Source organism: Aptenodytes patagonicus, chromosome 15 (assembly GCF_965638725.1).
Source record: "Aptenodytes patagonicus chromosome 15, bAptPat1.pri.cur, whole genome shotgun sequence".
Classification (NCBI taxonomy): Eukaryota; Metazoa; Chordata; class Aves; order Sphenisciformes; family Spheniscidae; genus Aptenodytes; species Aptenodytes patagonicus.
In genome coordinates this window covers 7,716,758-7,744,367 of record NC_134963.1, presented here as the reverse complement: position 1 = coordinate 7,744,367, position 27,610 = coordinate 7,716,758, and the positions used below count along the sequence as shown (strand labels likewise).

General features: G+C 42.7%; 1 protein-coding gene across 2 annotated transcripts; it reads right to left on the bottom strand.

Annotated features, from left to right (window-relative positions):
• Positions 1-123: 123 nt before the first annotated feature.
• Positions 124-27,284, bottom strand: MAPKAPK5 (MAPK activated protein kinase 5). Of its 2 annotated transcripts, none has more exons than XM_076352758.1 (14): positions 27,204-27,284; positions 21,962-22,035; positions 20,597-20,672; positions 19,286-19,383; positions 17,681-17,789; positions 14,939-15,028; positions 14,213-14,308; positions 12,887-12,967; positions 8,898-9,085; positions 6,457-6,577; positions 5,658-5,788; positions 4,893-5,014; positions 4,429-4,533; positions 124-3,663 (listed from the first exon to the last, which is right to left on the bottom strand). In XM_076352758.1, exons 1-14 carry the CDS (start codon positions 27,237-27,239, stop codon positions 3,569-3,571), a joined length of 1,422 nt encoding a protein of 473 aa, XP_076208873.1. In that variant the 5' UTR covers positions 27,240-27,284; the 3' UTR covers positions 124-3,568. The 2 variants fall into 2 exon arrangements, with proteins under 2 accessions (XP_076208873.1, XP_076208874.1); XM_076352759.1 differs by having other exon boundaries at positions 4,899-5,014; positions 27,204-27,283.
• Positions 27,285-27,610: the final 326 nt, after the last annotated feature.

Below are 27,610 nucleotides of genomic sequence, written 5' to 3'. Positions count from 1 at the left end.
CTGGGGCTGGCAGGAGAAGCACAGTGGCAGGAGAAGCACGCTGCTGTGCCACGCAGGCCACAGCCGTCCTTCCTCCCTTCTGTACTAGGGGGACTTGGGAACCAAACAAAAGCAGCCAGTAACTTTTAAGTTTAGTAAAATCATTTATATACACCAATGCGTAATATTTACAATATAATACTGATCCAAAATAAACTAACATATTACAGATAACACTGAAAAGGAGAAATGAAAACATTTTAACACACAGAAGTTAAACATGGCATATGAGGACAGACTCAGATTTCCAAAAGAAAAACCTGAAGTAATGCAGCAAAACTTTGACATGTTGCTATTTCCAATCAAAAACTCTTTTGCTTAGTCAAGTTCTTCTAACTTTTTAATATATATATATATATATAGCTTAAAATAATCAAGTCACAGGAGAATTCAGATATACAGAAAATTTTGGAAAGGTCAAATGATTTCAGAGGTTCTTCTCTTAAATAAAATTAAAAAAAAAAACCAAACCTGCAGAGCTTTCCCATATCCTTTTAGTGTTTGTACAAAGAATGTCTTCTTTGATCCCACACGACCCTTCCATATCAAGATATTTACAATATTCACAGTCTGCTATAAAGGATCAGTAGATTTATTACCAAGTAAAACCTTACATAATCAAGACAAGGTATCTTGCATTTATGTCAACTGAAAAATAAAAAACAGAAGAAGGAGAAAGTAAAATACTACTTTAAAATATGTAAATGAATCCATTATAATGTATTTAATTTTGAAATCTAAACCATAACTTTTTAAAGAGTAAAATAATCAACTTTCTCATAGAAATAAAACCATTTGACCTTGAATCTTCAAATTGTGTTTTCTCAATCTGTCCCTCCTACCTCCGTTTTAGATCAGGCCATTACTTATCACAGACAATAAAATCTATAGTAAATCCATAAAAAGCAGTTCCTTATTCACAAAAGCCCTTAGAAATTTGACTTCCCTCCAGACACCAAAACATTTCACAGTCAGTCGCAGATGTACCCACCTCACTGTCAGCAACAGTTTGAAATTATTCCGTTGCGCAAGTCAAAGGACCACGAAGAGAGGAGGGACCCTCTAATGCACAGGCAGATCCCATCTCCTCTGCTTATTTCTGAGCTGCCTTGGATGTCGGCGAGCAGCAGTTGCTCTCACACCCCAAGGTGCTCCCCACTATACCAAATGCACACTGGTGCTGCAGAAACAGGCTGAAGCCATTTCCTACAGACCGTCGCCCAACGGCACACAAGCCTCGCTACTGGCGTCTTTAACACTAGAGCAACCTGCCAGAGAAAAAACAGGTCCCAGTGCGTTACACCCCCAAGTTGCGCACAAGGTGCTTGGATCGTATCAGGCTGTGGCGTGGCAGTAGCCTCTGCTGACTGCACTGTGTGTTGACCATGAGAGTAGATACCATCTGATCCATTTTTCTGCTAACAAGCTCTGGCTCCCAAGAAACTGCCCGAGTATTTTCCTCCTCGGAGGGCAGAGTTGCAAAGTGCTTTTATGGGGAATTTTTTGCACTCCCATTCAAATAAAGGTGATTTCCTTGTTTATTTCTCTATTTGCGATACTTAAAAGTTCCAATACAATGAGATTTCTCAGGGAAAAAAAAAAATGTATTTCAAGTTAAAAAGGAAATGATCCATTACATTTAGAGATTGTGTGGATGTTGACATGACCTAGAATTTAGGGCAAGGACAGAAATGCATATAGGGCCTGCAAACTTGCAGATACTACCAAGAAATGACAAATACTCTTGTTTCTTGCTAATTCTCTACAGTTGCCATCGACAGATGTCAGTGCACAAATATTCCATGTAGTGTCAGAGGTACGATTCTGGCTTACGCAAAAACTCCCTGTTTCCATCAGAGAAAGCGATGGTTAAGTAGGGACTGTGGTTCTTACTCCGCAATAAATCAGGTATCGGAAAACTGTCAACAGGATTAAAAGAAAGCTGACAAGGTGCTGACGAAGAATGGGAAATGAAGTATCTCCTTCATGTAGAAAAACTAAGTCACTGTTTACAAAATTTTATAGAAAGAGTCAGACACTGGTTTGCCATCCAAGCTAAAGGTTGCAAGGAAGTCTGGTATAGAAAAAAGACAAAAAAGAACAAGGCTGGACTGCCGTAATTGGGAGATTCATGGCTCAGGTTTGTAAATGTAAACCCAAAATTAACGAGCTATGAAATATAACAATAATGTTCAAGAGTCATTACTAATAGCCCTGAATTGGCACTTCAGTCTGCAGACCAAACTCATTCAACGTCTGCACAGGTTTAGTACCAAAATATCTCTATAAAAAGCCTTCGACCGGTCTCAAAAGAAAGAAAAACATCAGAAGGTAGAAAACTAGAAATATGTACAGATTCTTTTCATTTGTTTGTTTAATTAAGATTAAAAAAGCAGCTTTTGGAGCCAATGTTCCAGACTAGTGTAAGAATCTGCCCTGGGCAGCCTCATGGTCCAGGCAGCATAAGGACGTGTGTCAAGGAGCAGCCCTGCATCTGTTGCTCCCCCAGGAGCTCGAAGGCATCAAAGAGATGGGGAGCTTGGACTCCAGAGGGTGACACAAGAGAAGGATCACCAGTGGATTCACACAGCAGCACTATGACCCTTGCCAGGATGATCTCTTTCAAACAACAGACGTTTGAAACCAAGTGTTGGATCTTCTAGAAAGGAAAGAATGGAGTACATGGGTGGAACACACACCAACTGCTGATCTGGGGCCGAAGCAGATGAAGCCCACACTTATCGTTGTCCGTAGAAGATCCCACCATGAAAATAAAAATAACTTGTACATAAGTAACTAGAACATTCTTCTACACTGCTGTTGAACAATGTGGTAAAAAGAGGATTCTTATGCTGAATGGCCAATTCAGCCTTAAAAAAGGTCTGAGGAAGATGGGGAAGAAGAAAGAAAGAGGGCTAAGCTTTAAAGAAGGTCTGAAGAAGATGCGGAAGAATTAAAAAAGAGGGCTACTGATCAGAACTGAAAAATACAGCAAGCACATGGACTCAGGTGCCCTTGGCAAGGCCAAGCGTGGCTCTCGGGTCATCTAGCGAAACAGGCGGCTATTTAGTTGCCTCTACATAAAGACTCAGAATTTAGGCGCAAAAGGGTAGCTATGAAGTTTGTGTTTCACAGCACTTGCTTCAAGTACTTACTGAGCAGGGTGTTGAGAAACTGTGGCTGTCTCGTTCACATACATAGTCATTGCAGCTGGCTGTATGTATAGCAGATGGAAGGCAGCTTCTGCAACTGGTTATTAAGAAAAAGAATGGTCTTTAACAATATAATTTGCCCCATCTGGGGGACTCATGATTAACAGTACATAAGTGATAATATATACCTCAAGGAACTGAGTTTTAAAAAAATATTACAGTACCAATGATTTTTTTGTATCTACAACTATACAGCATTTTCAAGCAGTATGGAAATTTACTGAAATAATTATGATTTATTAATTTACATAAAAATACTTTTTACAGTTAAAGAATAAATCTTAAATGGTAAAAAAAATAAGATTAAGAAGCTCCAGCTATTGAGAGTCATGGGAGTTTGTCTGCTCTTCGATAACTTGTTTTACTATTTCTGCCAGTTTTAGTCGATCCACTTTATCTGTGAATCCTCTGCCTGAAAAGAGAAGAATAGGTAGTCAGCTGGTGCTGGGCACAAGGAGGAAAGCAATCATGGCTGGAGTCATACACTGACTGAACACAGAACAATGCTTCGCACAGAAACATAGGACAACGCTTGCAAGGGAACCAAAATGAGTTGTGATCTCTAGTTCCACTGAAAAAAAAAATTGAACACTTAAAAACCTGAATTAAAACCAACCAAACAAAAAACAGAATGAGGGAAGAGGCACAGCCAAGCCCTTGTGAACCTGGCTGATGCCGCTGGTCTCTTTATACTCATCAGCATCTGCTCCTGGGGGCCGACACCTCTGCCACCCTGTTTTGTCAAGGAGCCACCTGAACACTCCCAAGGCAGCTGGCCTAGTTTAATTGTTTCCTATACAAACTGAGCAGAAGAGATGTTGTGCTAACATAGATGAGGGCAGCAGCCTCCAGTGGAAAGAGGGTAATAAACAGCTGGAAGGAAACCAGCTCAAAACAGCTAAAGTGGTTTCTAAAGTGATGATCCATCTGTGCTGTTACATTCCTACATGACTTGGTGCCTTTGAAAACTCTACCCTGAACCTCAAATAGAAATTTTAAAGCAGAACTTTCAACCTCATTTCTAGAACATCCATGCCAGCAGGTGGGCTAAAACAGTGTCAAAACCTAAATCAGTGACACAAATTCAAGAAATTTGTTTTTATTTCCATATAAGGAGGTCACTGCTTCCCCTCTTTCACCCGACATTAGCACCATTCTCCGTGGAAGAGTTCCTCACCATTCCAGCTGAAGCTCTGAAGAGTGTCTCGCAGCAACTTACACTCCCGATTATACTTCCACGCCTCCTGCATCACTTCATTCAGCTTCTCATCTTCATTCTCTCCTATTTAGGAGAACAAAGATAAACAGGAGGTTTGTCATTCTGCCTCGCAGCAACATTCAGAGCTTCAGTCAACAGTATGTGCAGTTATTCCTCCTCGCCTCATGCAAACTAGGAAATTGGTTTGAAAGCAGACACTCCTGTTTGAAAGTTATTTTAACAGCTCTGCATGTCACTGTCGACACTCATATTAGGCATGCACCAAAATTACAGTCCACAGACAATGCTTTCCTCTTGAGACTGACTAGGACAACAGGAGTTTTGTTTATCCTTCCTCACTACTGACACAGACCGATCTTGAGGCACAGTAAAAAGTCAGTGTCTTGCATGTTTAGGAATGTAACTTTCTTAAAAGTGGCAACCTTTACCAGCCTGTGGCAGAATGCACTGAGCAATCACATCTCTGAGCTTTTCCAGAGCCACGTTGGAATCGTTACTTCCATTCTCAGGGTCATGGATATAAACACCATCCTTTGGCTTAGTGCTGCAAAAGAACAAGGAGGAAACAATTATAGTTTGAATGCAACTCAAGTCCGTTACTCGTTGCATAACTGAACCAGTATAATGCTCTCTTTCACTCTCTGGAAAGCTGGGACTGGGAGCTAGATTTAGCATTAATTGTAACAATGTCCTGCATTATGAGACCACTTTAAACATGAAGAAATATAAATATCCTTTAAATTAATTCAAGTAAGGGTAATCCTAAAATGCATCATCCTATTTTTCAGATAGGTAACTTGAACAAAGAGAGAGAGAGATTACCTGACTTTTTCAGTAAATAAATGTCAGGATCAGAAAAAAATATCAGAATTCTTTCTCCCAGTTTGCCCTACCTTACTCAACATGCGACCCATCTTCTCATAACAGAGCTGTTCTGCTACCTGTATAATATAACAACACTATCCAATCTCCTTCCTGCCCTCACTGGCATATCTTGGAAGACACACCATATTGTGCAAATATTACTTGACTCCAACTACCCACTTCAGCATGAAGAGTGTGTCAATCAAATCAGAAACTCAGGAGCATGGTTACAATTGAATGAACCTGTAACATGCTTAAGGTCGGTCCCCTGGCATCACGGCTGCCTACATTTTGATCTTTCAAAAACAGCATTAGAGAGTTACCCTAGTAATTTCCTTTTGCGCAGGATTGGGTTGTTGACGGAGTGAAGGGGTTTGAGACTGACTTTGAGGTCTTGGATTCTCATGTTCGCAAGCTGTTCTGCATGAGCCTGTTGTATCCCTGCAACCATTGCCTGGAATGAAGAGAGTTGCACTTCATGTTTTAATTAGCTTCTTTGTGAATTAGAGAACAATACATGGATGATGTTAGCCATGGACAAAAAAAAAAGCACCAAAATCCCATTTATTTTGGACATGCATAACAAAAATCAGGTTTGCATTATGCAAGACATGATTAGAACTACAGTCATTGACTGTGGGACAATACATCCCAACCTCACAAGGGCTGAACAGGACAAAGGATCACCTCTACTTCTCATGTTCACAAGCTTAAGAGTGCTGACTGAACTCCTCTTTGAGCAGAGTTTAAAGGAAGCAAGAAGGGCTACTCATTTGCTGCTAACAAATGAGGTCATAGCTGTAGTCAGGTATAAAACATGGGGGGGGGGGGGGGGGGAGGGGAGAAAAGACCTACAGAAGAGTCCTCAAGCATGTTTACTGTCATACTTTGTTCTCTACTTGTTAGCACATGGCTGCTCTTTACCGCGTATCTTGGAGCATCTTCTCCTAGCCCAAATTTCAAATGGAACCATTTCCATTTTCTTACAGAGATCTCAGGCTCTCATTAAGGCAGAAGGGGAGCTCTTTGCATAACACCATGTGAAAGAAAACACTCAAACCATCCAAGAGCTACCCAGCTCCTTTATGCAACATTCTTGATAAAATAAAATGTTATTTAGACCTTGTCCATCATCAGTTGGGCAGAGGGTAGGATGTTATCAAGTGCCTCGGTGGAGTTGAGCCAGGGGTGGTCCAGCACACCTTCAATGGTCAGCCGTTCCTCAGGTTTGACCTTCAGCAGCCTGGGAGAGGAATCAAGCAGTCCATAAAGAGGTCTTTGTTGATTTACAATGTGCTGCTCTGTCTGGGATCAGAGCACTTAGCAATCTCTAAGCATCAGAGAGGCCAAAAAAGAAACTCCTCCTAACAACTAGAACACTAAGCTGACTCAAAAGCAGTCTGACTTTCTACCAGCTTCACCGACCCTTGCTGTGGCGATATTTTAATGCTATCACAGCTCATTCAGTTACATTCAGCAACTCAGTGTAAAAGATAGGCACTGAAAGTCATTTTAGTAATACTTGTGTACCGCTGAACTCTATATTCACATCCTCCCAGATGGGAAATTATCTTCCAGATGAACTGGAAATGATCCAGACTAACACTCTCTGGAAACGCACATTTAGAGCTCATCCGCGTAATAGTCCGTACTCATACCAAGGACTCTGGGCATGGTGAAGTGAGGCAAAGCTTCAAAGTTGGTAATCTGTTTGCTGAATTAACTGCTTTCACCATGCAACCTTAGCTTTTCTCCCCCTGCAAAAGCCTCAAGTAATGGACACTTTGGCAAGCTACAGCACCTCAAAATACAAGGAACTTTATTCTGTGAGCTCTGAAAACTCCATGGAATTAAATTTTACTAGAATGAAACCCTGGAAAGAGGTTTTGCAGATAAACTCACGTTCTCATGATAATCACAACTGTTTAATAAAAAAAAGTAAGATTTCACACAGAGTGCTGACAAGTTATCCGAAGAGTCTAAATTAGAAACAGAATGATTTGATGAGTTTGTTACACTTTCTTAGACAATACTCCAAATCAGCTTCCTGGCTGCAAAGCAGAATTGTTTAATGTACCAAGAAAGTGGAAATAACTTTTACAAAGTGTCTGCAGGACCACAGGCTAGCTCATAAATTTCACTTGCAAGGCCATGCTGCCGAACAGGTCATAAGTTCAGTTTTAATACAAGACCCAAGACACATGCATTCCTTTTCCATAGGTTTTCAAAGTCCTAACCTATTATCAAGCACTCCAGCTCATAAAGCTTGAGGTCAGAAATCAGCTCGACATGCTTGAAAGGAAGCAGCTGCTTGAATGCAAAATATGACCTCCAGAAGCAAGACTCCATATGAATAGCAGTCTACATAAATAAAATGTAAACTTATCCAGAATTCTATAAAGTCTAAATGTATTCCTGCACCATAAACACAGATTCAGACTCACTGGCTGGAAAAGACAAGCGGGAAAGGAAGTCCTGATAACATTAGTGAGAGAATTAAGTGAAGTGAACTGAATCCAAGTAACAACATTTGTGAGCTGAGTTTCATGGCCATTTTAAAAGACAATGAAACCTATTGACTGTGAAGCTTCTCAGTGAGAATAAAGAGTTGACCTTCGTATAAGCAGAAGTCTCACTGCAACATAATCTGCAGTTTATTTAGTGAAAGGTTGTGGGCTCTTCTGTACTGCTGTAAACAGGTCCCGGCACCCTTTCCAAACAATGTTAAGTCCTTGGAGATTTTACAGTATGTCAGAAGAGACAGTGACAGTTTAAAATTGTTTAACAGATTGTTTTTTTTCTATTTATGTTGCTTTTATCCTTCCAGTTCCTCTGGTGATACAAGCAAAGGCAGCAAGTCTCTCTCACATTTTAAAAAATAAGTGAGGTCAAGACCTAGTCAGTGCCACATTCTTGCTTTCAAACAGGACCATGGGATCACAGTCTTTGAAACATTTGCAATCGAGATGTGCATTGCATGAAAAACAGTTTCCATTAGCTTTTAGAATAAAACATCGATGCAAAACCTTATCTCATAGTCTGACACCTTGTGACAGATCTTCACCTCCCTTTCCATGCCTCTCTCTTGACCCCTTTTAGACTGTAATTATGTGCACAGGGTTTTAAGGGACAGATCTACTAGTTCCTATTATGCCACCTAAATGCCCCCTGATTTTAACAGGAGTTTAGACATTACCATAGGAGATACATGCCTACAGAGCACTTGCAGATGTGGCAGCTGGTTGTCTATATTGTTCTGAAGCAAGGCAGTGTACCCACTCCCCTTGAAGACTAAACGCACAACGTACTCTAGTAACTTCAGAGACAGGAGACATCAAAAATTGAACACAACAGTTGGGGAGGAAAAAAAAGAGAGGGAAAGAAAAATATTTACAGACTTCATTCGTGCTGAATACGATAGAAAATTTTTCAGCTGTATATGCTGCAGACAATTCCCCCCGCCTTTGGAAAAATGAGCCCTCTGTGATAATGCACTTCGAAGTGATTTTCCAATTTCTTAATATAAGCAAAGAGCAATACAACATTTTCCTCAACTGACTCACTTTCGCACAATGTCTTTCGCCATTTCTGAGATCTGGCTCCACTCTTCCTCTGGAAATTCAAAACTTCCTGTCATGATCTTTTTCCGCATGTCCTTTGGAATTGTCCGACTATGGTGTTTGGAGTAAAACGGAGGGTATCCACACAGCATCACGTAAATAATGACACCCAGGGACCACAAGTCACAGCTCTGAAAGCAAGGAAATGATCACTTTGGGGCGCAATTTGCAGCAAGCAGTGGTGTAGCTATGTTAAAAGTTCTATGCGATTCCCTAAGAAAACAGAAACACAGCTCAGCCTCCTCCTAAAGGTCCATCTGAGGACATTCATGGATAAATATGGCAAATATGTAAGCACAAGATAATTCCATGCTGCCAAGCTAAACTACTTCCAGTACCCAAAAGTAGCTTGTTTACAGAAAGCGCTCCTGTAACTCTGTGCTATGCAATGGTAAATTGTATGGAAACAGCCAGTGCATCAGAGGCGTGAGCAAGCTGTGCATTTATTACATCTCTCAGGATACTTGAATCCTAGTCTCTCAGTATCAGAACATAAAACAGAATACAGTCATTTTTTAGAATGTGAGACTAAAAAAAGAAACACCATCAAACAAACGAGCTAGCAGAGATACTTAATCAGAGAGGTCTGTAATGAAAAACACACGTCCTGAAAGCCACGGAGACAAAGAAGCTTCAGAAAGCCAGGAGTGGTATTTCACGGCTGCTTACGCTGCGCTCCCTCCTGTCCTCCCACCCCAGCCTGGAGCTCCCTCCCCTGCCCTTGCAGTAGCGTTACTCCTGATGTGGTATAGAAGTTCATCCAGGAGGTGGATCCAGCCAAAAACCAGCTCAGTAAAGAAGCTGAAAGCCAGATCTATTTCCCATCTGGATCTCTGTGCATTCACGCAACATAGACACTACTCAGGAAGAAGGGAAGAGTACTATAACAGCCTAGACTTCAATTCAAGCTTCTGTTGGACCATATCCCTAAGGACACAGCTGTTATCACTTGGTTATGGCATGGTGCAGGCTGGTAGGACGTGCTCTAACCCTGGCCATCCATTCCCAGTATTTCTTTTGTGCCAACGCTAGCATTTGTGCAGCTAATCATTTATTTTCACTGGCTTGGTTTCCAGCCCTATCAGTCCTCCAGGGGACTCCCAAAGGTTTATGCCAGCACAAAGATGGACAGGAACACACAGCCAAGCGTAAGCAGAAGCCTGAACTCCAGCCAGGTTCAGGTGACTATGGAAAGACACCCAAGGGCAGATTTGGGAAAACGGGGAGGTTCTGCAATCTGTTTACACAGACAGAAGTCTGCACAGCTGCCAACAGAAGCAGCCTGAGCACCACCCTGTCTGCCCCAGGCTTTGTATTCCCCCGCATACTCTGGGACAGCACCAGTGTTCATGAAGCTGTACGCATGAACTCAGCAAACACAGAATCCCTGACTCCAATAACTGTTTTTTGACTGGATCAACACCAACCCAGGAAGAGGTCCTCCAAGGTGAGGCTGTTTCCTTCTGGAGGGAATACACCTAGATCAGCTCATACCGATCATTAAATCCTACCCTTGGCTTTTGACTTCTACAAAACATGTGGATGCTGACAACGAAAGAAACTTCAAGGAGTTACCCCACTTATGTATGCTTTTCAGCAAGTAGTTTAAGTCTATCTCAGATGGCTCTAGAAGTCTAAATTTCTATTTAGGTACCTAAATCTCATCATTTTTTCCATTAACCGGAGATGATTTCTAATGAAGTCAATGGGACTTTAGTCATGTAAGTAGGAAACAGGTGTCTAAATTCTTCATTGATATGGTTCTCAGATTCTATTTCTCAAGAGTCAACCCTGTCCAGCCATGACATACACACTTATATTTGATCCAATACACACACAACTTAATAAAAATACTCAGGGAATCAAAGACGTGTTTTCTTCCTCCAATTTAAATCTGTGGGATAGAGCTGCTGATCATGAGGATGGATCACAGGCATTTCCACTCAGGCTCTGAATTGCTGTGGAAGGACAGTGTACCTGGGAGTTTATCACAGTCTACTTTGGGGAACTAAGCGTATGCCAGATGCTGCTTTTGCAGTGAGTCACACTTGGCAAGGTAAGGATGAGGCCACTTCTTTCAGCAGCCTTTGCAGTTAGTGCCACCATGGCTGAAAGCAGTTCAGAGTGACCGATCAATTCTTTAAATGAAACATGAAAACAAAATCACTGTATCACGTTGTAAATCCCAGAAGATCACAGCAGCTAAACCTTGTCAGTATGTGAATCAACTCCAGTTGGTATCTGTTTTCAAGGTTCTTCCATTCTGTAGAAGAATATGGCCCATATTCTACTTCAGGTGCCATGGCCAGGGCTCTTTGGTTCATTAAAAGAACAAAACAGCTGTCAAACTGTTACCAACACGAACAGTGAGCAACCACTTCTAGGTGTCCCTGGAACTGCATCTACCCTTTTACAATGAAAGAGAGGGAAGTCCCTTAGAGAGGGCTGTTACCGGAGAGTGAATCTGCTTCAATCCACAGAAGTGGAGTTCTTGAGCCTTGTGAGACTTTCAAAATTTATAAAAAACAACTTTCCCTGTGACTGGGGTTCACACAAGAGAGGGCAGAAGAAACTCTGTCTTGGCACCTGTCTGAGAACTCTTCTTATAAGAAGTGTCTGGCTTCAATCATCAAGCTGTTTCTCCAGGATGGAGAACAGATAATCGTAACCCTGAAGAAGGCAGATTCATGATTAGGAAACCCACGCAGACTAATTCAGTGAAAGTTATCATCTCTGCCCGTCTTCGCTTTAGTTCTCTACAGAATGCTACTGAAACATAACACTATATACCAAACTACCCCCTCTAGCATGTGGTGGGTTAAACAACCATCCTTAAAACTGGAATCAGTGTAGATACTTAGCACTGCAATCAGAAACCAGCTAACTTCAAGCAAAATTGACACTCTGAAAGAAAAACACTCAGTGGTTCAAACACTGCTAAGCCAGCAGGAGACAGTGATGATAATATGGAGGAAAATGTTTTGGAATGACCAAAAAGGAGTACAACCTTTCAGGGCACTTTCTGTCAACACTTTACACGACTCTAGCAGCAGTTGTCATTGCCCATGGCTACTGCTACAGACGACACAATACACTACTGGTCATTTTGCAGAAGATCCCCGATACAGACAAGGTATCTCCACACCTCCCTGAACAAGATAGCCTAAATAGTGCTTTGCACATGCAGAAACTCTGGCTGACAGGAGAAAAGAAGTTTCCTTTGAACCAGCCTCTTGTGGAGGTGAAAACTTCCCACGCGGTCACGCTCCAGCAGAATCATTCTACTCTCTCAAAAATCTTGTTAATATTTAGTGCTCCTTTAACAGTGTTTGTATATTTTTTCTTTAATTAGAGGATCATTAATTAGGCTTGGACCAAATGTGCATTTCATTATTTGCTCTATCAGAAAGAACGCAGAGCCAGCAGCGCCTTTTAGCGTGTCACTTCTAAACTGAGAAAGACAGCTACCTGCACAGATCATTATCTTCTAAATTGCCAGTTCAACTGAATGAAACCTGGTCTGAACCTACTACATTTAAGGGGAGAAGTACCACTGTATACCTGGTCACTCCTTTTAGAAAAGCCAAAGGAACCACACTTTTGAAAAATACAGTGCCAAAGATACTATTTCCTTACACTTGAAAATACACACGTACACAAAACAGCAAACAACATGACAATTCCCTACTGCTTCCTCTAGATCCTGCTTTTTACTCAGTGTGAGATATTTGGCTGGTTAGATGCATTCCTGTCACAGAGATCAGAACAACTTTACTGCTCCTGGCCATAAGTGTGTAATTTCAGGGCAATAAAGTTTATTGCCTTAGGTGATGCACTGTGTCTATAGACTACTTCTACAGCAGATACATCGGGGGGGTGGGGAAGACACTGTGTTTTAAAGATATCGACTTGTGGACTGTTTCATAGCTTACCTTGTTATAAGTGTAAGGTGTTGGAGAGGTGGGGATAATACCAGATTTTTCTTTCTGATGCCGTCTTTGTGCCTCCAATACCTGTTGCCATGAGAGGGGGGAAAAAAAAAAAAAATGCAAAATACATCTCATCTACAGGTACCACAAACAGCAATGCCTATGCCAAAGATGCCTGGTGCTTTTCCATTCAGTGGACTTATTCCAGCTACTGAAGACTCTGCTAAAGTCAAACTGTTCTTCCTAAGAAAGACTGGAACTTCCTACATGGGGAAAATTTCAGCTAAAATATTCTGCTGCTTTGGATGAAAACTCCAGTTTCGCCCGAATTAAAGCAATTGCTCACACCTCTTTTGTTCAAAACCTCTAACAGCTCCGTGCTTTGGAACTAGAACCTCAAGTGTGTTTGGAGGATAACCCTAGCTCCAGAGATGTCCCTTTTTGCCTCTCCCATGAACAAATCACATCAAATTTGTCCCTCGCTGATCAAATCTGTGTTTCTGGATTTCTACAAAAAACTCAGTTTAAATACGCCCAGGAAAAGCTTTCTACTGGTTTGGCAGTTCATTTGTTTTATAAACCCTGTCTGTAGTGCACATGGCCCTTCACCAGCAGGCTCCAGCTGAGGAGGCATTTTCAGGGCACTCGACTGTGGCTGCAATGTCCGATCTCTGCAATTGCTCTTCCTAGTCATTGAAGGCTGCCGACATGCCCAGTACTGCAATTAAATATCTATCTGCAGTTTTCTTATAATTTTCTTCAGGACTCCAACACAAAGCACAAAAGAGAGTGGGGAAAGCAGCACTACAAAAAACAGCCTGTCCATAATTATAGATTATGTCTTAACGCATACTGCCAAGCCAAGGTGAACGGGTAACCCCCTGGCACTGCCTTCCTTTTGGGCAATTGCCTTTACAGAACCTTTTTGTTTCAGCATAGTCCTTTTTAATGTAATCTTGAATGAGCCTGAGCTGGAAGAAGGATTGCGAAGCGGGGACTTCTCCAAACCAACTGCTTTAATGCAGCTAAAGGCCAATTGTCAAAATCCTGGAATAGTCTCACCGGTGGGAGTCGGGCTTGGGAGAGTCAGGAGGCATCAGCAATAAGTCAGTGCTAAGAACACAGTCTGGGCAATTTGCCTCATGATCTCCTGCTGTAATCAATAGATCACTGTGGCACTCCATCTTGAAAGGTGGCTACTATACAAGATTCCCATGCCCAGAAGCCCGTAATAGGATAGCAAAGGTTTTTAAAATGATGTGGTTACGGAGGCACAGGCAATAAAGATAACGATTCCCCTTTAGCCTAGAACTGTAATCGTTTTTTTACCTGAGGTGCTACGTAATATGGAGTGAACTGTGGTGTCATCAAGTCACCTTGGTCTACTTTGGCAAATCCAAAGTCACACAATTTAACAGGTGCATCCTAAAACAAGCAGAAGAGGCTTCATTACAAAATCTCATTGTATCAGCTTTTCTAATACATATTTCTCACCTTGTACTCATCTTACCTTTGCCACACGTATTCCTCTTTTGTATTTATACCCTTACCATTCCACAAAGCAGCTAAAAGGTCATAAACTGATCTTTGAAATAAACATTTTTGTTTTTCTGTGTGCTCTGGGTCAAAAGCAGTCCCCCTCTCAGATTTGGAAACCACCAAGCACATTGTAGGGGGGTCACTGCATATGCAGGGTGGTTATGAGCAGAAGAAAGAAACAGGCAAGTGCTTGGATACATCAAAGCACCTATAATGCATGTTAGAACATCCTGATGACACCTAGGGAGGAAATGTGGCAGAGCAGATCTTCTCCTCAGCAAAGCAGGATTCTATGTTGAGGTGGAGAACCTGACCCATATTTAACAGCAGCAGCAGCATGGACGGACTGCATTCCAAGCAGATCAGAGTATGGAAAAAGCACGAAGCCAAAAAAGGTCATTAATTTTTGTCACCAAAACATTGTATTAATGTCATTTTACAACTATTCTGAAAATCACTATTGAGCCATTTCACAGAATTCAGCAGTAAACAAAGAATACCAAGTCTTCATCTTACCAGAGAGTTATCCTTGAAGAGGAGATTCTCAGGCTTGAGGTCTCTATGTGCAATGTTTAGTGAGTGGCAATGCTGCAAAGCCAAAGCTATCTGAAAAAGGGCACAATAAATCAACCACAATTACAGAACTCCTCCTTTAGCCTGGACAGTTATTTTAGCTTTAAAAAGGACATTGCCAATATAGCTTAGACCCCAAACATTTTCACTCCGCTTGGGTACAATTCTGAGTTAAGACAAGCCTGGCCATACTGCGCAATACTGCGGTAAAGCGACAATCGGGAATGAAACCCACCAAGCTTTTCAGTTTGCATTTCACTCAAAGCAAACAGAAAATAAAAGCTAAGTTGTACTGGGCTTCCCAACCATCTTAGTTTGACTAACTCAGGGCATTATTAGCCCCCCAGAAGTGAAACAGATCATGACAGTGTCCTTTTATATGCTGTGCTAGGCCTACAGGGTCACTACACTTGCTTGCGTGCTCTCCAGCAATTATATTCTGTTTAACAGTCAACAGCGGGTTCTTGCTTCAGTATTTCAGCGAATACTTTATTGCATTTGTTACTGAGTTAAGAGTTAACATTCAGGCAGTTTTATTCTTTAATTCTTGACGGTACTGCCTGCAATTTACTCATTTCATGGGATATTACACAGAAATGCATTACTTGTTTCTTTCAAAGACAGCTTCTTACACTGCTGTGGTTTAGAAACCTGTAACCCAGTCATGAAAGCTCTACATTTGAAAGTGCAATTCATTTAAAGAAAACCAAAGCATAAATACTTAAACAGCACTACTGAAAAAGTAAGGCAAAGCCACACGACCCTTATTTGAAAGTATTCCTATTGGCTTCTGTAGGATCCTACCCAAACTCAGTATTCTGGGTGAAGCGCTGAGTCCTTAGAAGACTGCAAATTACTGTGATAGGAGAACTTCAGTGTTAACTTAGCTCAGAAACAAATACAAACACATTCCCAGAGAAAACGAGGTAGCTTTGTGACAAGTTTTTAACTGTTACTGGGTACAAGGAACTAAGACCCGTAGTTCAAGACAATGACCACTAGATGAAAGAATAAGGCTTTAACATTGCTTTCAAACTTCACTTGTATAAACGTTAAAGCAAAGAGTTACTTGGGACATGAATAACCCAAGTGTACACACAGTCAGAATTCAATTCAAAGTCTTGTCTTTTGGTATAGCTTTAAAAGATTTTCCCAACATGTTAATCCTGGAGGCTGCCTTGCATTGTCAAAATCAAACAGCCCAAAGGACATGAAAACAAACTGTCAAGAATCATTCTGTACTTCCACCTAATTTCTTTGTTGGATGAAACCAAAAAGGTAACAGCACAATTAGCATTTAATTAGAAACAAGTCAAAGCACAAGACAGAAAAGTAAGATGAAATGATTTGGCCTTCTTTTTTGCCTCAGTACCAAACATTATCTCCTCAGCTTAGGGGCAAGCAAGTGATTGGGATATGGATATATTGATAAACCGCCATATCAATTTATGACAAATGCTGTAATATCTTGTCTCATGTTTTCTTTCCTTTATTCACTGCAGTGATCACTGGTGTGCGAGCAGGACATTTACTGATTAGTTATCTCCAGTATAGCCTCTCACCTACAGTTTGTATATCTTTCGTTTGGAATGCCAATATAACCTCTGCAAGAAGCAAACGATGGCAGCTCCGGCCCTCGGCTTCATGCCATGGTGCCAATTCCCATACAGAAGAGCTCAGCCATTTTGACAGCAAGATCCTTCTGCCTTGTGGTTCCTTACAGCAACCTGCTGGTCCTCTGCTGTGGCTCCCTAGAAAGGCTATCACAACATACAGCCATATTATCTTTCCTGCAACCCTCCCATTAATCCAAGCTTTCTGACAAGTCACCCAACAGCTTGGAAGTGAAAAGGAACAAGTTCACCCCAGAACTGAGAGGAACTGACACTGGGGATCCCTGCAGTGAATCTCATGGAGGCCCTTCTGCTTTATCATCCTGCCTACTCTAACAGGATATAAGCTAGTCACACCAGATGCACCACTAAGCAACAAGGAGCCTAATGGACACCAAAACCTCTAGTAATAAATACCATGGAGGCTACAAAACACAACATTCAAGAGTGAGTTGCGTAGAGAAATGCAGAAGGAAAAATGACATCAGAACAAACAGCACAGAAAACATGCACTATAGTGGTACATTCCTCTTGTTATCTTCCATGATAGGTAGGACTTCCATAAAACCAAATACAGCTTGAAAACCACCGGCCCAGGACCCATGTACATTGTTGTCTGCTACCCCGCCCAAGAGGTGAGAGAAACGCCAAGTCTGCATCATGGCCAAGAGCGATTCTCCAACTGGAGCTCAGGAGCCACGCGGGGTCTGGCGAGAGCCTGTGGACTGTTGGAGGTAACACTTTTAGAACAACAGCGAGGCATACAGCAGGAAGACTGTGCAAGAAAAGAGCTCTCTTTGGTGAAGTGTTCTGTAGACCAGGTTAGGAAAACCATTGCTAAGGACAGCAGAGGCTTCAGGGTCACAACCCAGAAGAACTAGCCCACACCTTCAAATTCTTTACTTCTATTAAAACTTTGGCATTGTCAGGTTATAACAAAGCAGGCAATGATCATCGGATCAGAACTGAGGATTTTTAGCTTCCTTTTTTCCCACCCCCCCACCCCAAGAAATTGTTAAATACTTTAGCCATTATCATTCATGGATTTGCTTATACATGGGTGTTAACTTGCCTGCTTTGTTACTTGGCTTGCTTGCTTCTCAGTAAAGTGCCGGTGCTGGCTGATTCTGTGAAATAGCTCTCCCCCTTCCATCATCTCCATTACAATTAGGAGCCGAGCCCTGTTCAAAAGCATTTCATTTTGTTATATTAAAAATAATCAAAAAATAACAGAATTGCTAAGCTAACAATGCATACTTCATATCTACTGACGCAGGCCGAAAGAGAGACACATACTTGCTTCTCCTACAGTTGTCAGAGCTATTTTGGTTCTGTAATTTTGCCTTTAAGCATATAAGCTGCAGGATTTTCTGGCTCCCAGCACAATCTGACTCACTGATTGTCAGCCAGGAATCTACAGTTTGCTCTTCATGTTGGGCTCCCACATCCAGCTGGAACAACCACCAGGGACATGTCTACATGGATGCATTCAGATACGTGCAAGCTCCACCCATGCTTTCCACCAGCAAGCCAGTTTGGACCTGGAAGCCATTTAGACACATCAACGTATAACTCTGCCCTCAAAGAATAATACAGCAGGTAGAGTCTTGCATTAAACAGGCTAAACAGCTTCCAGGCTAGAGCTGGCTCAGAGCACAGCGTACACCTGTCTGCACCCATCCTTGCAGACATGCCGGTCTGCCTAGGCACTAAAGATGTTCACGGCAACTTAGAAGCAGAAGGTTGAGGAATTATCTTTAATGCTTTTGAGTCTGGATACTCTACTGTACCTCATTACTTTAATTTACAGTTTTATTGCTATAATTATGAAGGACAACGAATAGGAAGCGTAGATATCAGGACTGCTAGATCCTCAAGAAACTAACTTCTAGTTCTTCTCACCACACAGCAAAATGAGATACTTCAGAGACTAAGACAGGTCTCAGCTCTTTAGTTCTGCCAGCTCTTCTAGTTTTCTAGTTCAGAAGGTTTTTTTTCCTCAACTAATATCCAATTAGAAGACAATGTTTTTATCCCAAATGATATTAATGTATGAAAAATATTAAGTCCGCTTCATGTTTTGCTGTGTTCATTTTAAGCAGGACAATGTATTGTGAGTTTACAGGACAGAACCTAGTATTTTTAGAAACGGTTCTCTCATCCTTTTTTTTTTTTTTAAATGAAGACTAGCACTCTGAGTTTCCCAGTGGCTCACAGGCATCACCATCACGTAAAAGGATCTCACTTAGGATTCTAGGTAGCAACAAAAGTCGCAGCTCCAATCCTGCTTTAACAGTGCTTTGAAAGCAGAAGGAGGCTTAAAGGTTACAATTCAATTCAAGCTACTAAAGCAGTATCAAAGCAGGACAGAAGCTAGAAGCTAATATAGTCTCTCAGACAATGCCGGTATCACAGACTGAATCAATGAAAAACCTAAGAAATGAAGATGTATTCAAAACCAGTAGTGAAGGAGGCAAATTCATTTAAATATGCAAAGGTCTGGGCATTGACAGGGGAAAAAGCAAGCGTCGCTTAGTCTGAGTATAAATATCATATCTGGAACACCCTATAAATATTCATTTTGGTCACACTGTGATTAAAAAAAAGCAAACTCCACTATACCTTGGCCTAAACATGGAAAGCAAGCTGTGGAAATAATCACCCTATGTAATCTTACCTTGGGCTGGATTCATGTGGGAACTGCACACTGTTAGCATAAACTTCAATAATTTGAACAATATTTGGATGTGTTGCACACATCATGTGCAGACGTACCTTGAAGAGAAGGGAAGAAACGTTACTGTACACAGTGACACGTACTTGACCAGTTCTCCTCCTCCCTCTACCCCCAAAACTACGGCACACACGAGCCCATGCGCAGCCAGCTGTGCTCAGCACCAGTCACACCCAATTTAAAATTATTCAAAAAGTAAGAAGTGCCTACAAGCGTTTATATGAGTGACCAACAGCCATTACACTACTTGGACCGACTAGGACAAAAAGATCATACATGCCAACTTATTTGTTACAGACCATGGAATCAAATCCAGAAGAGTTCCAGAAAAAGCCCAATCTTTGATTTGGTTTTTTTTGGGTTTTTTTGTTTTTTTAATAATTTAAAGCTAGAACTAGCTTTTAAGTAGCAATAGAGATAAGATTGAAACCGAAAAGTCATGAATAAAACTTGAAATTCCATAATCTGTCTCCTTTTATGGCCTCAAGGTCTAGCACTCACAACATGGGAAACCTCATCTCGTGTTCCGACTTTCTGAAACAGGAACCTAAGGAATTGTCCCCAGTTTAAAGCTACCTGGACTGCTAAATCAAGCCAAGGTTTGATGCTCTTTGTAAACAGATTATTGTTCCCTGGGAATTTTAAATGAGAATTTGCTCAGTAACAAGAAATGGAAGTTACCTAAACCTTGAGGACAATTAACGCTTCTTTTGCTTTCATGACAACTTGAATGACTGCCCATCATTTTTGATAGACTGACAGTTTGGTACCTTGGGACGCTCTCACCAGCCACAGTAAGTCACAAACAGTATCAGTGAGCTTATTTAGTTTCTTGTACACAGACAAACCCATACCATTTAGAGCGCAACTTGAAGCATTCTTGGCAATTCTTAGAGTAGTGACATCCAAGAGTGAGATGCATGGAAACAAAATCAGTTCTGAACTATTCATATTACATTACATGGGACACAGGGAGAACACTAGCTTTAAAATGCAGTTCTATAAATTACACTTGTACACACACAGCTAACACCTCCAGCAAACTCAGAGTTTGAAAGACCCTCTGTTACACCCACCACCTCGTCCTATAGGAACTGAGCACAGCAAAGCTAGAGGATCAAACCCAAGGAATGTTGCACAGCAAGATCTGCAGAACACGTTTTGGGGGTTTTTTTTAAACCATTGCAACAATTCACCAAAAGGGCGAGACTTTGCGGTGTGTCAGAAGGCAGACAGTATAAACAGAAACTATACCTCATTTCTAGCTTTTGGACGATCAAGAAGAATTTTCAGTGCAAAGCGTTCTTGAGAGGATTTTTTCACGCAGACTCTGGTATTACAGCAATAAAATTATTCAGTCAGCAAGAATGTTAAAGAGACACTTCAAGCAATTGATCTGTAGTTATGAGTTTGCTCTCCACATGGGAATTAAAAGGAATGCCCACAATCTGGAATATACAGGGCACCTGTCACCACGTCCCAGCTTGAAAGCCTCAGTTTTCAGCCTTCCACAACAATCTAATACATTATGCAGAAACACCTAACACAAAGCTGTATTTTCAGCAATGCAGAAAAAGTACTTCAGAGCAACGGGCAACTGCAGACAAGCAGAATGCACTCTAGACAGTCAGCCTGAAGAGATACTTTTGATGAAAAAACCCAAGCCACGCAGTGGCAGCCTGAATATCTCCAACGGAGGGTGTAGTCTGCAATAAATAAAGTGTTTCTGAATGGAAATCCTTGTTTTAGCAAGGCCACCAACTGTGCCACGCACGTTTTTCCTCTCTTTCCCCCATTTAACATTAACAATTGAACTGCGTCACAGGGAAGGGCCCACATATTAACAGGCAGCTAAAAGAATAAAAAACAAAGGGATATTTTAATAAAGATCAGAAGCAACACAGCAACAGAAAATGAATGAGGAGAAACCAATTGCCTGGACAGGAAGATAAATGGTGGCAAAAGACAATTGCCCTGCCAAGCGCCCAGAAACAGAGAGGCGCAGACAATTGTTTTCCAGCGCTTGTGCAAATTCCCGCTCCCAAAAGGGAGAGTTCTTGTTGAAAAGGGAACGTATGTTTTGCTTTACAGAAAGCATCTAGTTCCCACAGGGGTTCGAAATTCATGATGGACAAGTCTGGTATGAGATGCAGAGCTCGTGGCACTATCTGCTTTGGCCTCACATGATGATGTGAAAAAATAACTGGTAAAAATAGCTAACGCGCGCAGAGTGCTGATGCCCCAAGTGATGATACCGTAGACGGGAGCAGCGACCTTTGCACCACGCTGACACTAGTATCAAAAGGACAAAGGTGTTTGAGCAGAATTTTCTGCTGCCACCGTTTCACAACCGACTCCTGTTCCTGCTTTGCTTCGGAAATACGGCAGTGAGACAGGGTGACGCAGAGAGGCAAGGAGCGTTTTTACTTCAAACATATCCCATAAAAGACAATACCTCGCTCGCACATCAGCTATGACCCGCATGGAGTACAGAGACATTTATTTGTTTATAAAGAGAGTCTTCCACATATCACATCACAATTAAAATACATACTCACTTCTCCACAGCTAATGAAACAGGCTGAGATTACATACAAATCCGCAGGTGTATTGTCTTACCTAACAGGACCACTGATCCCAGCTCCCAGCTTCTGAGTCCAGTTAATGTTGTACTCCTCTAAAATGGAGGTTTCCTATTCAAAAAGGAGCCGGGGGAGGGGAAAGAGAGTAAAAAAAAAAAAAAAATTACTACATCCCTTCCAAAAAAAAAAAAAAAAACCAGCTCAGCAGACCTGATTTGCAAGATACCTGAGCAGAGAAAGAGCCTGCTTTGGAGTTTTGCTTCACCTAGGAAAATTAAACATAAATACAAATGCTCACACAATAATATATCTCAGTTTAAAATTATTTCTGTGCAGCTGAGACTGCTCACCCTGGCATTCTGAAACAGGATTATTGAGAACAGTAAATGGGATCTTGCACTTTTAACACAGAAAGCGTATCGAGGGCACTTTTCCCCCCCCAACTCTTAAATCCAGCTTTCTACCTATAAATGATCAATCGCAACTGAATACAAAGGCCCAGTTACAGCATTATTTTGTACTTTTTGGTCATACGGTCCAGTGGAAAATGATTTTGCTGCTTAGGGTTTTCAAAACTTTGGAATCATTATACTGTAAATTAAACCCTGCATGACTAGTTCTAGCTTGTCTGATAATGAACCAGGCTTATGTTTATAATCCTTTTGTCCAAATCCATATAAATAGGGTTTGGTTTTGTTATGACACAGCTTGGGTGCTATCATGCTTAAACATGTCACAAGGCGGGATGGAAACGTAGCTTCAGCGTGCAGCATTTTGATTAACGCCGCTGCCATGTGCTGTTACACAGATGGTGATCTAACAACAGAGCAGGGCTGAACAGTGGAGATGTTGTGTGCAAACACAAGTCGAAGTAACATATGCCGTAAAATTCTGCCTTTGTTCTTTTATGAACGTGGCTACCTATGTTCAGGATCATCTTTCAAAAAGCCATGCTTTCTGATAAATTGCAAGGAAAGGAGGTGGTAACACAAGCTAGCACCAGAGAAGCTTAACCAAGCAGGTAAAATACTTCCCAAATACACTGAAAGCAAATGGAAGAGTCCACCGCTTGCAAAGCAACTTTATTCTGATCAGATTTTCCCTTTCCGTTAACTTCAATTCAAAACACAGAATCATAGAATCATTAAGGTTGGAAAAGACCTCTAAGATCATGGAGTCCAACCGTCGACCCAACACCACCATGCCCACTAAACCATGTCCCTAAGCGCCTCATCTACACGTCTTTTAAATACCTCCAGGGATGGGGACTCAACCACTTCCCTGGGCAGCCTGTTCCAATGTTTAACCACTTTTTCAGTAAAGAAGTTTTTCCTCACGTCCAATCTAAACCTCCCCTGGCGCAACTTGAGGCCATTTCCTCTCGTCCTATCGCTTGTTACCTGGGAGAAGAGACCGACCCCCACCTCGCTACAACCTCCTTTCAGGGAGTTGTAGAGAGCGATGAGGTCTCCCCTCAGCCTCCCCTCAGCCTCCTTTTCTCCAGGCTAAACCACCCCAGTTCCCTCAGCCGCTCCTCATCAGACTTGTTCTCCAGACCCTTCACCAGCTTCGCTGCCCTTCTCTGGGCAACATGCAGCATTTCAGGAATCACTCATGCTACAAACTACGAGAAAACTCAGAACACTCATGCTCTCAATTAAGATATTGAAAATGGCAGTCCCTAACCTGGCATCGTTGGTCGCTGCTGCAACAGTCGTGGATTGACACTATTGCCAGGCTGGAGCCAGACCTCAAGCCACACGGATTGAAAACAAAGCAAGAGAGGAAAGCTGGTATTTAAAGGCAAGATTTGAAGGGATTAGAGAGTGCAAAAGACAGATATGAAAGGAAAAATTGCCTTTTAACGCAGTCTGGAGTGGGTATTACATAAATCATAAATGACTAGCGTGAAAGGTGTAAAGGAAAAAGTTAGTTAACTGGAGGTTTTATGAAGGGTTTTAGAAGATAGGGGAAGAAAAGCATAGTGGATCACACATGGTTTGTTGTTTTCAAGCAGAAGCACAAAGAAACTTTCTTATCAGTTCAACTAACACAAATTTAACTTGTGAGAAGCGTATTAGGGAAAAGCTAATTTAATTTTCCTGATATTCAGATACAGAGAATTGAAGGCATCATAGGCGGAATGAAAACACAATTTTAGAAGAGCATTAATGAGCAGAGAACGGGTTTCTCTGAACTGGGAAGTACCTCCTCAGCTCATGCTTTCAAAATTATGCTTAGTTTAATTTTTGAAGAAAGTCAGACCCCTGAACTGGAGAAACAAGTGCCAAAGTACTCTGGAGCAACATCGTGATTAAGTGATACAATTCTTTGTTATTTTTTATAGAGCTTTGAAGTCCGCTGCTCCTGTTCCAAAACCGAAGAAGCGCCTGCCTGTCCCAAAACTTACTAACCCTTTCAACGGCACAGGCTGGTCTAAAAAGAGATACTGTCTCCACACACAAGCCCAGTCTTGACTAAAGAGTTTCTGCTGCCTCGTGCCACTTCTGCAATGGCACAGAGACTACCTGCTTCATTCCAGCTGAATTGGAAAGTCTGTGATCTGTGAATCAAATGAAGTGAGAATATGATCTGATAGTTCTCAACTCCTGAAGGACAAGGTCAACAACTACAAATAAGTCCATTTTTAATGAAAATTGATTTCCTCTTTCATATTCTGCACATTTGCCATTGTTTTAAATAAAAAAAACATTTTTGTTTTCTGCATTTTTATTTGGATTCCAATCTTCATTCAAAAGCAGCTTTACAACTTAGAAGTAAAAATGAATACGCATTTTACTTGATCTAGTGATCAAGAAACACTATTCATCATTTCCTAATGGTCTGAAAGACAGTATTTGAGAACTTTGATGTCCATCAATGTACAGAATTGCTTACATCTCCTAGTTCAGAAACAGGAGCTCCGAATCTACCACCAAGACTATGTAGCTGCAAATCAACACAAGTTCATAACATTCCAACAGCATGAAATATTTAAAATGTACAGATATAAAACCGCCCTCTGAAAATATCAAAATCTATTTCAACTGGTAAGCCTAAATGCCTTGCCTCTTCATTTAGGTTAATGTACTGTGGATGCAGGCAGCAGAGGGTACGGTATCCCGCACTTAGGTCCACATCTGGAGAACGACATGCCTTACGGTAGCACTGCTGCACAGCACTGAACTTGTAGCCTGGCTGACGGGTCAGCTGGAACTAATCTGCTGCGGCTGGGAACAGAGGAGGCAGAAGAGTGCCGGAGAGAGCGCTTTCAAAAAAAATCTGCAGTGGTGCAATTTCTTACAGTAAACTCTTTTTGCTCCTACTGTTAAAGGAATTTTAAACTTCTGATCACTCCTTACGTTAATTTCCAGTGGGCGAAGAGAATAAACTAACTTGAAATGTATTCAATTACAAAAAAAGTATCAGACAAACTTTAAGAGTTGAGTTCTCTTCAATAGCACAACTCCCTTTCAGCAAGCTCAGGGTACCTAAAACAATGGTTCGAGCATCCTCCCATGCAGAGTCAGCAGTCTGGGACGCTAACAGCCTGGAAAGGCAGGACTCTGAGGCTTCTCCTACCTTGATCTCCAGCAAGCTGCTTTCAGGCAGGGTTAGGCATGCATGGGGACTGCTCGGGGGAAAGCTCAGGTGCTTCTCAGTTTCCACTGAATACCAACGGGAAAAGGTTTGAAAGAAGGTACTTTAAGAATAATGCATACTCACTACAGTCAATTAAAAGCATACAGACTGCTGCTTGGACAAACTCCACATATTCAACCAGTGAAATGCCAACAACCGGTGTAACTCCACCTCCACTGCTCCAACATGCTGCCTTTCAACTTCGGCTAGATTGTGTTAAACAGCGATCGCTATCTTGAATCACAGACCTTAAACCTGCAGATGCAGGTGAAAACGAATCAAACTTGGAACAACAACCGAGTATTTGAGAAGCAGAACAATCAGCATAATACTTGAAAGGACTAAATTATGTTTTAGATTCAGACAATGCCTATAACCCAAAAGAATCTGTTCTCGGTCAGAACCCCTCCAAACTGAGAGGGGCAGGAGGCAGATACAGGACTGCCCCTACGCTTACACAACTGCTTCGGCTTTTTTGTTTTGTTTTTAAACTCCCAAGAGCTCTGATGTAAATCTTTACGTGCACATGAAATACCACAGAAATACTTGAAAAACCTTATTTTTGAAAGCTTTCTGGACAGCTGCTTGCACTGTGCCAAGACTGATAATGAAGCAGGAAGAGACAGTACGCAATTTCAGTACTTGATCTTGTAGTTTAATTCCAATCCGGGTAACACAGTGCTTAGATTTCCTTCTACTTTGGGCTTTTTTAGTTCAAAAGGCAAGACCCACATATTTTAAATCAATCCAGATTTCAGCAACACAGGGCTCTGTTGCTACTTCTCTTGCATTGATTCTTGCCCCCAATGAGCTCTGTAAAGACAAATCCCACCGTGGCAGATAGCAGGGCTAAGGAAGGGTGGCGAATGCCAATATACAGGGTCTTTTAACCTACATCCTTATGGAATTCATTCACCTTATTAAAATAAGCATTTATGAAAGCATCCAGAATCTGTGACAGCAAGTGCTCTGCACAAGGTAAAGAGCTTGCAGAGAGTCTTTAAAACACTGTTTTATTGTCACTTTATCTCAAAAGCGTTTCCCCGGCTTCTTCAGGAAATCCGCTCAGCCAGGTCACAGAAGGATTCACCGGGAAGTGCTAAGTTCGCACGCTGATTCTTGCTGTAAAAAAAGCAAGCCTGAATCTGTTCAGCTCCTCTACCACCACTCGAAACACAAACATCCCACACGCCAGATTTGTTTTCATGACAGCATCCGAACAGGAACTCGGAGATGGATTGAGGCGACAGCATCGCCTCCGCAGCCAGGGACTACTGTGAGGCAGAGACCCCAGCTCCCGGCCGGCCCGAGCAGCCCCGGTTCCGCTCCCCGCGGACTCAGCGACTCGACACCGATCCCCCAAGGCCGGATCCCGTGGAAGCCGTCTGCCTGCAGCTCCTATTTCCCTGCCCGGTGTCTGGCGCTCCACACCGGAGCACTGCGGGTGACGAGCCCGAGGGCAGCCGGGCCCCGGTGGAGGGGCGGCGAGGAGCGGAGCCGCAGCCGTAAGAGAAGGCGGAGACCGGGACCCGCCGGGCCCCAGGGCCCTGCCCGGGCTGCCCACCTCCCCACGCGGGGCAGGGGACGAGCGGGGGCCGGTGGCGGGGAGACCCCGAGCGCCGCTGCCTCCTGCCTACCTTGATCATCTTGTCCGTCTCGTGATCCTCCGACATCCTCCCGCGGGGATACGGGCGGCTGGGGCCGGGGGGGAGGGGGCGGAAGCCGCCGGCCCGTCCCCAGCGAGGGACGGCGGGGCTGCGGGGGCCGAGGGCCGGCGAGGCAGAAGGGAGGGAGGCGGCGAGGGGGGCCGGGGGCGGCGGCGGGGCCGGCCCGGGGGCGCTGGGCCGCGCTAGGCGACGGGCAGCCCCGGAGGAGCCTTTGTGCCACCGCCGCACCGCCTCATCCCCGGCCGGGCGGGCCGGGGGGGGGGAGGGGGGGGCAGGGACCCCACGCAGAGGCGGGGGAGCGCCGCGGGGAGGGCGCGGGCGGGCCCAGAGCCGCCGCTCAGCCCGGGAGACGCCGCCGCCGAGGCGCCGCCGCCGCC

Bases quoted from the DNA above. Each gene is read 5' to 3' on its own strand.
- MAPKAPK5 (XM_076352758.1), bottom strand. From the start codon at position 27,239: ATGTCGGAGGATCACGAGACGGACAAGATGATCAAG. The intron at 12,968-14,212 runs GTAAAAAAACGA...TCATGGCAACAG, and splicing joins CATATTACGTAGCACCTCAG to GTATTGGAGGCACAAAGACG. The intron at 9,086-12,886 runs GTAAGCTATGAA...CCTTGCTTTCAG, and splicing joins CACCTTACACTTATAACAAG to AGCTGTGACTTGTGGTCCCT.